Source organism: Enhydra lutris, unplaced genomic scaffold (assembly GCF_002288905.1).
Source record: "Enhydra lutris kenyoni isolate GAN:26980312 unplaced genomic scaffold, ASM228890v2 scaffoldscaffold36, whole genome shotgun sequence".
NCBI classification, from domain to species: domain Eukaryota; kingdom Metazoa; phylum Chordata; class Mammalia; order Carnivora; family Mustelidae; genus Enhydra; species Enhydra lutris.
In genome coordinates this window covers 6,008,885-6,021,128 of record NW_019154120.1, presented here as the reverse complement: position 1 = coordinate 6,021,128, position 12,244 = coordinate 6,008,885, and the positions used below count along the sequence as shown (strand labels likewise).

General features: G+C 46.1%; 1 protein-coding gene across 1 annotated transcript; it reads right to left on the bottom strand.

The window, feature by feature from the left end:
• Positions 1-5,951: 5,951 nt before the first annotated feature.
• LOC111154291 (cerebellin 2 precursor) lies at positions 5,952-10,408 on the bottom strand. The gene is made up of 3 exons (XM_022513796.1): positions 10,055-10,408; positions 7,040-7,159; positions 5,952-6,774 (listed from the first exon to the last, which is right to left on the bottom strand). The coding sequence occupies exons 1-3, from the start codon at positions 10,406-10,408 to the stop codon at positions 6,577-6,579; spliced, it is 672 nt and encodes a 223-aa protein (XP_022369504.1). The 3' UTR covers positions 5,952-6,576.
• Positions 10,409-12,244: the final 1,836 nt, after the last annotated feature.

Sequence of the window (12,244 nt, the reverse complement as noted above, 5' to 3'; positions counted from 1 at the left end):
ATGGAAATTCCCCATATCTGTCCCATCCCACTTTAATACTTTCAAGGTTTGTTTATGAGCTCTAGTCTGCCATATGTCTGCCAAATACCCAACCATATTCAGGGTGGGAGGAGAGGTCACCGGGAACCTTTTAGTTGGAAGATTAATGGGTGTTCAGTATTCAATGTCAACACCCAGATAACATTCTCTGTTTTGTGTGTGAAAATGTAAATTAAGTTATTCACTTTAGTAAACTTGCATTCAAATTTCTAAGGTTCCTCCTACACACACCCAGTCCACCCATGAGTTTACCATGACTTTACCTGGATACCCTCCAGGCTATGTTTTTAACAAAAATGGGTTAAACTCTTGGCACATAATAAGTGTGTCTTTATTTTCTATCATCATCCGTGAGCGCACGATCAGGCCCCTAAGCAGCAATGTGTGAATGTTATGGAATGAGAAGGAAACATCTACACCCTGATCTCAAAAGAATGAATTTCTTAAATGATGTAATTGCTTTCTCCACTGATAGCATACAGTTCCAGAACAAAATTATGCCATGACATCCCAACATGGTATTTGGGAATATGAAAAAAAAATAGGTATCACATTTTCATTTACTTTATTCGGCAATAGACTTCTCACTAAAAGTATTTCATTTATGATCTAATGGTTACCTGATTATTAAAAAAATAAAAGATATATTAGCAATTCAAAGATAAATATTGATTTTAGTGTTAATTTTAAAGCTAATAGGAATCTTTAAGATCCATGCAAAACACTGTAAAAAACATTGGAAATGAGGGATTTAGAATATTTGCCAATTTTCCCCATTAACTTGGCTGTATTTTAAATATTATTCTTATCTTAAGTCAGTTTCCTAGAAAAAACACCCAGACTCACAATAAATGCTCATTTATAGTATGAAGTCAAGGAAATGTTAAGATATTTTATATCCGACAGGACTTTGAGAGCATAAGAGATGTATGGAAGCATTTTAAGATGAATAAAGCAAGCAAACAGACTTAAGCAAAAACACTCAGGAGTTTCACAGCCCAATATATTGCCAACATTCTCCAACTCAAGCAAGGTTTTTGTTTGGTGTTATTTTGTTTGGCCACCTGAAACAAATTCAAAAGGAGAAATCAGGACTCCTGAAAAATACGATGGCACGATAATAAAAAAGTCAGCCATAGCTAGTCAGGTTGCAGGCGATGGTAGTGGCTCATTAATAAGTGGCTTCCATTCTGTTAGGATAGCTCCAGTGCAAAGCAGCATTCTAACCCCGGGGAGTCCTGCCGTGGGCATTAAGAAGAGGGAATGAAGATTTCTTTTCCAAATTAAGTTGTCAGGGAGCTCATTTACACTACACAGTGAGTGTATGTGGGCGAGCTGATACAGATGATGATTTATGATGCTATAGACACTTAGGTGATTCTGGTGATGGAAATCCACAGCAAAATCCACTTAGGAAGATAAAACAGAGCTCCTATTATCTGTGGGAGGTAAAATCACACGGCTTTTGCCCTTACAAATTTCAAGTTACCCTACTGGGTTTGGGAATGGAAAGAAAGCTCATTTACTTAGAATTCAGATTTTGGTGTAACGTTATTATACAAATTCATATAGAGAACGTTATTTTTAAAAGTTTATATTCATTGGATCTACTTTAAAGGAATTTTGAAAAGACCTTTCTTCTTTTTTTGAAAGGATGGGTGAGGACTGGGTCTGACCAATCCCATCATTGATAGCTATGTAACATAGAGACATTTAAAATATCTAAATGTGAATGAATTGTAGCTTTCCATCTGCAAAGGCAGTAATACACCATTTGGTGAACTCCAACTGCAAAAATTGAGTTTTAAGAGGCTAGCCAAATACAGAAACATACTTGATTAGTGAACATGACCATCATCAGCTAATATCTTCATAGTGTTTTCAAAAGAATAAAGATTCTGAGCACAAAAATCATAAAATGATAAAAACCAAAATGGAAATTATATTTTACCTTACTTAAGTATATTTGGTGAGCTTGCTTCTTAAATGCCAAGAAAATTAACTTTAAGAGTCTTATGAGAATGCATCGATAGGCGTTGATCTTACATGTTAATTATGTTTATAATCTGCCATTTTAGTAGCAAATTGTCAACTTTAGAAACAGAGTCCCATTGACAAAATGAATTCCTACATAAGCAAGGTAAAAGGGCAAAATCTCATTGTAGTTCTATGGTTAATCTAGTTTTATCTTTTTTACAAGTGTTTTTACAGAGTGCACAGAAAACCTTCAGAATGATTCAATGTAACCTGCTTCTAGGAGTGCCATCATTCATTTACACAACCTTAAATATGTCACAGCCTTTCATTCATGTGCACTAGATTATTACATACTTCCTATGCTGTAGAAATATAAACATTAACTATTTATTTACAGCAACATTATCTTATTGCAATATTTATTTCCTTATAAAAGATTGCAAAATCATGGGGACGTAAATTGACAGAACATTCTTTGCTCCTTTTGCTATATGAGGCATGCTAAAAAAAAAAAAGCCCATGCTTTTAGTTTTGCTTGTATAAAGTGATTCAACAAATTCTCCTCTTACCTATTTCCAGATTCCAGGAGAATGCAGCCAATCTATGTATTTTGTCTTATTCACTGATAAAGATCAGGTGAATATGTTCATGTATTTACAAGGCAAAGGATATACAGGTAACAGTTGCTGTGTATGTGACTTGGTATCAAGGTCCTTGATACGATATCAGTGAAATAGTATGAATAAAATTAAGGATTCAGCAAAGGGTTTGGTTTGCTTTTATGTGTCCTTTCTAACCTTTCTGAAGTTTGATATCACTAGATTTTGCTGAAAACATTTTTTTTCCAAACAAATAAATATGTAACCTCTACAGGATTCCATGAGTGTTTATGCCAATATCTGACAGGCTTTCTCGCCTTGCTCTGAGCAGCCCTAGTAATCACAAACTTTAAAAAGGTAAATAATTTCATTATACATGAGTACATAGATCAAAAATATTAGGATGCAAAAAGGGCTCAGAAACAGGTAGTAAGCACAATTTCTTAGGACCTAGAGTTGAAGCAGGGCTGTGTTTCAAATTAGAATATATTTTAAGTTAAAAAATAGTGTTGTCTTAAAAAGCATTTACAGTTTAGTAGGATTAACATTTATCAGCTAGATCAACTCACTATCATAATGCTAAAATATTGATAACTCAGTCTTTCCTTGTGTTAAAAATATTACAGTTGTATATTCTTATAAAATGTTGGTATCACATCCTGGAATGGAAAGGTAGGCGTGAGCCACACAGGACAGTCAAAGAACATAATTAAGAATTGAGTTACTACGAAAATGCACAGATTTTGACATGTTCATATTACCATCATTCTTAAAAATCAAATTAAACTTCCCAAGTGCTACAGTTTTAATAAGCTAGTGGGGAATATGGAAATTTAGTATCGCATAAGAGTATCCTCTGTCAGATGTCCATTTTAATGACCTGCACGTGGAAAAACTCGACTTTCCAGAAAACACCCTCCCTGCCACATAACAGCTCTTGTGATCCCGGTGCCTGGCTCATCTGTGTGATCTCACAGTAGCCTTGTGTGTTGGGCAGATGTGGGGGTGCCTGCCCTCACACCACAGATGGGAAAACCGAAGCTGAGAGGTCGGGATGCTCAAATCAGACCGCGCATATCCCAGACGTGTCACTTCCATCCCCCAATTAAAGGAAAATACATTTCAAATTTTGCTCTGACCTACATATTTTTGTAAACCAGGCACAGGAGCATCCTCTCCCTCAAAGATCCTTATCCGGACAGAACTCGGGCAGCCTCAGCCATGGGCGGCGAAGCAACTTCAGAAAAACTACTGTTGTGGCTTCTTCCTAGTGTAGTTTTTGGCATCCAGCTCAAGATATTAATTAATTAACTAATTAATTAAATAATAGCAGGAGTGGAATAAACAGGATGAAGCTTTTTCCCTCATACAAAATAAACTCCTGAAATATGCTTATTTTTAGACTGATCAATTTAATAACTTATTTATTAGACGGCATAACCAAATAACAACCTGTACGTAGTAAAGCTGTAAATACAAGCAAGTATGTGCATTACATAGTAGTAAGCGAGAAAAATAACACGTATGCATCTATTTTTCAACCTCTGAAAGGGCGATAGATATTGTCACCTAATGAAGCTTGCCGCTTGTTTGAAATTGAACGGAAGGTTTAAAAGATGAGGGACGTAAGGACTAATTCACTAAGGGCAGTAAAACACAGAAGAAAAACATTTGCTAGCATCCTACTGTTTGCATTATCAGCGTTAACGAACAATGCTCATACTTAGACGTGTGTCTCCTAATCACAGAGGCAAAATACCCAAATGCATTTTGGTTGATGTTTCTTGATTTTTCTTTTCTTAACAAAATATAACATCATTTTAAGTCAAATTAAATTCTGTACCTTATTACGGTGTCCACCTAAGGCCAGTAACACCTTAGACTCTTCATCAAACTGGATTTTTTTTTTCACTTCTATGATCCTTACTGAGTTTCTTATATGAAAACGGAAACCAATGCTGCCCCATGCTCACGTGTCTTAGAAAAAATTGATGCTATGTTGAAATGTCAGTTTCTTTTATATCCATGTTCTCTGATTGAAATATTGGGTTGGAACTTGTACCACATCAATGATTGTATGTGATCAAAGCAGATTGCCTATCCATAAAGCATTTTTAATGCTGTCTTTTTCACGTATCTACCCCCAAAATCTTTTCGTGTGAAAAATACATATATATATATATATATATATATATATATATATATACACATATATAAATTGAAGTGTATTTAAGTGTGCAATTTCCACCTAGACCCATCGCTAGGTCTGCAAACAGGAGTGTGCATCTGAGTGTATGTTTTCAAGAGGCACGGTGTGGATCTCCTTTCCCGGAGTCCTTGGTCCTTGGCTTTTTACTTCCACACCTTGTAGGAGTTGGGAGACGATGTGAAGGGAGAAGAACAAGCCAGACATCAAACCCATTTATTCTGAATCTTAAATTATGACTTTTTATCATCAATATTTTGGTTACATTGTGACACAAAGGACAAATTAACATCCGCTGTGAGGTCTCTTCTTCGATTGCTTTGGGATTTAGTAACGTTTCCTTGGCATAGGACTCCTGCACCCATCGGCTCCCAGCTGCATTGTGATCCTATTGTTGTACAAGGGGCCAAGACAAGAAGGATTTGCACCACTGCTCCCAGGGTGCCTCTGCCAATACTTGTAAGCGTGACTTGTAGGTGGCTTCTCGCCAGGTGTTTGAAGGGAGTGTGAACACGCCTCTTTCCTTCGCCGATCAGAGGAGGATCCTGAGGGAGACTGACTCATCCTGTTGGCTTTGGAGCACCTGAGGCTGGGGTGCCGGCACAGACGTGGATGCAGATAGATGAGGACGGGCTGCTGGGAAGACCCAGGCACACTGGGCCACGGAAGCATGTGTTCAGGAGACTTGGTCATTCCAGCTTCCGTCCTCATCTGACATGATTCAGGCCACCCAGGAGCATCAAGTTTTTAAAGTATTCCAGAGCGTTAAAAAAAAAAGAAAAAGAAACAAGAAACAAGAAAATCCCAACTTGTTAGTTCTAAAGGTGCATCTGAGAGAATCTCTTGGAGAGAAGAAACAGAATCGTCCATCTGTTATTTGTACTTTGATATACACGTACCTTCTGCTTGGTTTGGTCTCAACCAAAACAAGATACATAGGTATGCTTTGTGTTGTTTTGTTTGGTCTCGTTCAGGAATTCAACATACATTTCTCTCCCCCATCCCAGCACAAAATAAAATAGGAGTCGGGGTAAGGAGGGAGAGGTGAATGTGGAAAGAAAAGTAAAACTTTTCCAGGAAAAAACAAAAACAAAATATAAACAAACACACACACACACACACACACACACACACCACAAAGCAAAAGTCACAGTCCAATCCTGCAAAATTTGCTTCTCCGGATAAAGCACTTCTTGACAGATTCACAATGTCCCCTTCCCCCTCCCGAGGCCTCCCGTCCACCCGGGGGAAAATACAGAATGAAAGTGAAGCCATTCTTTTTCTTAAGGCTGAACACACACACACACAAAGAACACATCTCAGGGACTCTCCAGCAGGTGGTGATTTGCAGGGCTCCTGCTCTGAGCTCTGCCTGAAACCTGCCATCCATCCTGGGGTCAGCGGCACTCCTCGTGTGGGGGCAACAATACAAGGAACAAACAAAAGAGGAAAAGCCAATAGTCCCCACAATAAGATCCAATATTGACTTTACAATCACAGGTACAAATCGCTCAAATCAATAATTTCATTTCTCCTTCAGACCTTGTCGTCTAAAACTAATTAGAAGCCAGGTTCCCAAGGAATGGTCTATAGTCAAAGAAAATACTGGAGATTTGGAAGGAAATCATTCTTCTACTTCAACCGTCTGATGGAAGTGGGAAATTAGTGGTCCTATTCTGGCAAGTTCAGGGTGTTGAGGAAGGGTGGAGTCCAGTGTCCAGATCGCAACTTCCCCACCGACTGGGGACTCTGTGTTTATAGAGGGAAAACCAAGAAGCCCGAGAACGTGGAGTACTTCCAGCCTCCCATGAGGTTCCCCCTCTCCAGTTTGAGATGCACTTTGTCCTCCCTTTCCATCAGCAGTAGGACACCGTTGCTGGCAGCTTCTCTGGTCACGTCCTGGTCTCCTGCAAAGGCTGAGATCACCGGGTAGCCGTTCTGCATTAAACTGACCTGCAGTGCAGAGGGTAGAGCTCAGCGGACCTGCAGGACCCCACGGGCACACGTTTGCTCTCTGATCCCCCCACATCTCCCTGCCCTTTCCACGGAGCCATCCCAAGGGCCTGGCCCGGAAGATGCAGTGGCTTCTGGGCTGGAGGCCCCAAGGTCAGCGTGCTCCCTGCTGGGCCCAGATGCCCAGAGGACACACAGGACCTGCAGCCATGGGGCAGCAGTCCTCCGAAGCGGAAAGCGTCCACACCGCCTCAGACCTACCCACCTGGATGGTCTGTCTGTTGTACACTTTGACCACGTGGAAGCTGAAGCTATAAATCCCTTTTCTCGGTGCTACAAATATACTGGAGGCAAGATCGAAATGGTTGCCAATATTTACTAATACCTGAAAAAGAAGAGGGAATACAGCACAAACAGAGCAAACCCCTCCTCAGCGTCTCTTACTTAGACCGGCAAAACCACGGCCATGAAGCACCCCAGGCAGCACGCCAAATCTGCCCCCCACTGGGAGGGGGCATATAGAGGGATGGGAGTGAGTGGGGGGGTAGGGGGAGGGGAGGCTGGAGGGCGGAGGGGGAGGAGGAGGGGGGAGGCTGGTGGTAAAATAGCCTACACCTGGAAGGGATTTGAGAAGAATCCTAATGGACTGTAATTAATAAAGGTGTTGAAAAGTGTATTTTATGTCTGCATTGAAAAAATGGGTGCAAATTGTGCACGTTGGGGGCAAGGCAGAGAAAAAAGAATAGAAGACAATGAGGTCCCGTAAACAAATGGAATCGAATCTGTTCAGAGGTTTATAGGATTCCGGAGGTTTCCACGTGAAGTTTACTTTCACAAATAGGGCGCCACGCCAGGCTGAATGGGGAGAAGGAGACCATAGCTAAGGGGCCAATTCAGGGAAATAACTTACATCAGCTCAAGCTTGTCCCCTGTGTCCCTGGCCCCTGGCCCCCTCCCTGGGAGCACACAGGAGGTGAGGGGAAGACTTGGGTGGATAAGCACTGGCCGCACCTGTTTCCTTCACCTTCCTCTGAGTACTGTGTTTGCTCCCTTGGCTGAGCTCTGATGTCATGCAGATAAGCTTGATTAAATGAAGGGTGTGGAAACAGCAGTTGGATACCCTGAGCTCAAACTACAGGAGCCTGAGAAGACTAATGACAAATTAGCCAGAGCATGTGAGGTCACATGACCCTGCAGAGGCTTTTTCTCAAATGGGAGGGGATCAGGGCGCTAGTGTCACAGGCAGAATCTGCAGAGTGAGCGATCGATCCCTCATGAAGACCCAAGTCCCTACCAGGAGTTTAAGACAGAATTCGGTCACCCTGTCTGGATCTTGTCCCCACCTCTACTCACACACGAATGCACAACTCGATTACAATAATAAAATGGCCCCCTTGGTGTTCTGGGCTTTTAAAGCAAACAGCCAGCAACAACAGAACCCTAGGTTAGGAATCCTGTCTTCTGCTCAGAAAATAAATTTCAGCCGAATGACTCTTGCTGTTTACTCCTCGCACACTCATCGTAGATGAATGACACGCAGTCCCCACAGCGATGTGCGATCTGCCCGTGACAACCACGGTCGCCACTCGGGAAATAAGCTTGCACTAGCTTCTTCGAGGAGCTCAGGGCACTGCTTCAGTCCCCCTCGCTGGCAGGGCTCACACAGACACTTGGGGCTCTATTGTTCGAGACCGTGAGCTGCACAATGCCTGCTCTCCGTCTCTTCCAGCCTGGGCTCTCAGTCTGCCTCACGATGCTTTAAAGAAGAATAAAGCATTCTCCATCCAAGCCCTCGGAACTGTTTCTTCCAACTCAACTACCTCAACTCTTTTCCATTGGTTTTAAATGCCGGAAACTGGTAAATGTAGGGCCCTGCTGTCAACGAAAGAACACCCAGAAGGAGCCCAGAAGAGCAGGTTTCACTGACTCCCTAACTTGGGAAGCAGGGAACAGCATTTTACCCTCCCTGCCATGGTTAGCTCATCTATAAAATTAGAATCTTATCTTGCCCTACAGTTTATCTTGCTCCCACATCACAGGGTTCTCCTGATACCCAAGTGAAATGATGGGACGTAACTAATGATAACACATGAAGAACTTAGCAAATACCCATTGATGGGTGTCTGCTTTATCTGGCAATAATTAAAACCACTAGTTTTATTTAAAAAAAAAAAAAACTGTTTAAAAACAGATGAAAGGGAGATCACCTCCAAACCCTAAAAACTCAAGTAGATAATCCTTAGCAAGGATTAAATTGAATCAATCCTCTAGCCTACACACGGGCAATGGTGTGTGTAGGTTCACACTCACACTGAGGTTTAAGGATTGGTTAACAGGAGGGAAATCAGTTAAGTGTGGCCAGAGAGCCCAGGATTCTGTTTTAGTGGGAAGCATGTTGGCAAAAGGAAGGGACTGAGCAGGTAAAGTCTGGGAACCACTCTAATGTTTTCAACTTGTTTCTGAAGAACAACAGAAACCAAGACAGGAGGGCCCAAGAGGAAAGTCACAACCTCCAATCTGAGCCCAAAAACCCAGAGAAGAGATTGCCAAGGTCTGATCATTTACTGAACCCTCTGCTTTGAGCCAAGGGAGAGAAGTTTAGTGGCTTGGGTTAACTTAAGTCATTGATCCTTATATTTTTTAAATCTATATGACCACACTACATAGAATATTTATGTGTTGTATATATTTGTACATTACGGTATATATGTTGTATTTACTATCTATTCCATCTACATAACCGCACTCTACTTTGTTTTGAATTTATATAACCATCCCTGTTATTGCCCCCCACACTCTTTGCGACTTATTTTTCTTGAAGATAAGCGTCCTCTCCCCAGTCCATTTCAAACTAAGCAGTAGGCACATATTTGCTGATCCTTGGCTGAGACCTTTGGAGACTCCCCTTTTGGGGTGTGTTTTCCACGCACTCAGTCCCCAAGCTGGCCACCTGGATGACCGAAGCCTATCCACCACAAACGACAGCCCCCGACGCAGCGAAAAGTAAGATGCGCAGGCTCCTTTCGGGGAATTCATTTCAGATCCCTTAGTTTTAAAGAACTCAGTCATCCAAGTGCCAACCGAGCTGCTAGTGATAAAAAAGCTACAATGTGAGAAAAGGGAAATGGTAAGGAGCGCTTACTCGGAAAGGGAGAAAGGAGAAGGGCAGGGCAGAGCAGAGAGGCGGGGAGCGCCTGGAAGTCCCCAGCCCACGCGCCCAGGCCCCCGCCCTCTCCACCCCGGGCGGGAGGCGAGGCGGCCGGCAGGCCGGCCGGCTGACCTGGTCGAAGTAGATGGTCATGGTGCGGTTGCTCATCTCGGACGGCTCGTGGTTGGTGCTCCGCGTGGCGGAGAAGGCCACCTTGGCGCTGCCGGAGCGCACGGAGATGCCCAGGGAGGAGGTGACCGCGCCGTCCGCCGACGGGCTCGAATCGCACACCACCAGGCACTTGCCCTCCAGCACAATGGGCTCCGTGTCGTTCTGCGCCCGCACCGGGCGGCCGGCAGGCAGCAGCAGCAGCAGGGCCAGCGCCACCCCCAGGCAGGAGCCGCAGCCAGCCGGCTCGCGCAGCGCCCCCCGGCGCCCGGGCATGGTCAGCGGCGGCGCGCGGGGGCCCCGGCCGGGCGCCCGCATCCGAGCTGGTGGGGGCGGCGCGCGAGGGCGACGTTGGACAGGGGCCGGAGGAGCCCGGGAGGGCGCGCAGGACTGCGCGGGGCCTGGGGAAGCCTCCTTTGGCCTCGGTCCCCTGCTCTGATGGTCAAGGCCAGGGTCGTCCTCAGAAGAAAGGCGCCAGCGGACCTGTCAGGGCAAAGAACCCGAACCCTTAGACTGAGAGGTGAACCTGGAGGTGGGGGAGAGGGGCACGGGGAGCAGGTGCCTGCAGCGCAAGGGCCCCTTTCCATGGAGGCCACCCTCTTAGTACCGCACACAGCCACCCCTTCCCGGATTGGCACAACAGGTCCGAGGAACGCCCCGGCGCCCCGGGGCAGTGCGTCCCTCGGGGCTCCTGGGCGGCGCGCGCCAGAGGTGCGATCCGGTAGGGGCCCGAGGTTCTGCAGGGCCTCGGCCCTAAGACATGGTCGGTGACCTCAGAGACGCCGTCAACGCCACCCCCAGGGCCCATTCTGCAAAGGCGGAGAAGGGCAAAGATGCAGGCAAAGAGAGAAAGTACGAAAGGTTTATCGCCCTCATTTCAGTGGCATGTTCTTGAAACCAGACCAAGAAACCTTTTTCCTTTCTCTGCTTTCCCCTGCGTCCTCTGTTCATCCATCCTGGATATAGAAATATATTTTTAAGCAGTCCACTTACTAAAGATCCATTTTCCGCCCAAAAACAAATCCCAAGGAAGCTCCTTAGGGTGAGTAAGATTAAGAGGAAAAGATATAGAAGACAGACTCTAAAACCAAACACCCACTTCCACCGTCCCCGCAGCCCGCAGCGAGCTCCTTTGGAGGAGCCGCTCTGATCGCCCGCTCTGGCGCAGGACCAGAGGATTGCACGGCTGTGAGCGTCCCAAGCTTGGCCTGTTGGGCAGCTTTTGTCCCTGGACCCCCAGCCCTTTCCGGCCTGGAGGCAGCCCTGTAGCTTTCTGCTAACTTGAGCGCGCGTTCGCACTTTCCCCGACCCTCTCTTCTGCCACCAAACTAGACAGGTCATTTCAATACCCAGTCGGAGAAAGAAAAAGCAAAGAAGCCGCTCCCCTCACCGCCCACAGCCTCCGTACAACTCCTCCAACAGTCTATCCAACAAGAGAAGTTGTTCCGGGAGTAGCCAGCCTCCCCCCAACCCCGTACACATGGATATCGATATTCTCTCTCTTTCGCCCTCTCCAGAACGCAGATTCTCCAAGGTCCTCATTAAAATATATGCATGAATGCAATTAACGTGCTGATCGTGGAGGACAGGCTTGCGTTTTGGTTACCTGGAACATCCATGATGAGCGAGCAGCGCTGTCCGCGAAGTTGTTCTGCTTAAAGAAGATGAGCGGGAGCTGGCGGGAGGAGACTCGGAGCGCAGCCCTTCTCCCCGCGCCTGGCCAATAACCGCGCCGCCCCGCCCTGCCCCTTTCCCGCGACGGCCGGCGCCCGCTCCGGGTACGCCCCGTGCCGCGCACCCCGGTGCCTCGCGCGGCGCCCAGAACCCGCACGCCGGGTGCCCCTCACCGCGCCGCGCCTCGGATCCGCACGTCCCGCGCCCGACATCGCCGCGCGCGTCGCCCGGCATCCGCTCGCCCAGCGTACCGCACCGCACCGGGCTCGGACTCTCGCGCCCTGCACTTGCACAGCCCGCGCCCAGCACCGCGCAGCGCCCCGCGCTTCGCACCGGTTATGTTCCAGGCACCCCACCGGTTCTGCACCGCACCCGGGCCCACGGTCTAGGAGGGCCCTTCGCGCACAGCGCGCCCGCAGCGTGGCTCTCTCTGCCGGGCCCCTCAGTCCCGGCCTCTCCTCTCGTCTCCAGACGGCACAG

Bases quoted from the DNA above. Each gene is read 5' to 3' on its own strand.
- LOC111154291 (XM_022513796.1), bottom strand. From the start codon at position 10,408: ATGCGGGCGCCCGGCCGGGGCCCCCGCGCGCCGCCGCTGACCATGCCC. The intron at 7,160-10,054 runs GTCAGCCGGCCG...CTTCTTTTTCAG, and splicing joins TGACCATCTACTTCGACCAG to GTATTAGTAAATATTGGCAA. The intron at 6,775-7,039 runs GTGGGTAGGTCT...TCTGCACTGCAG, and splicing joins ACAACAGACAGACCATCCAG to GTCAGTTTAATGCAGAACGG.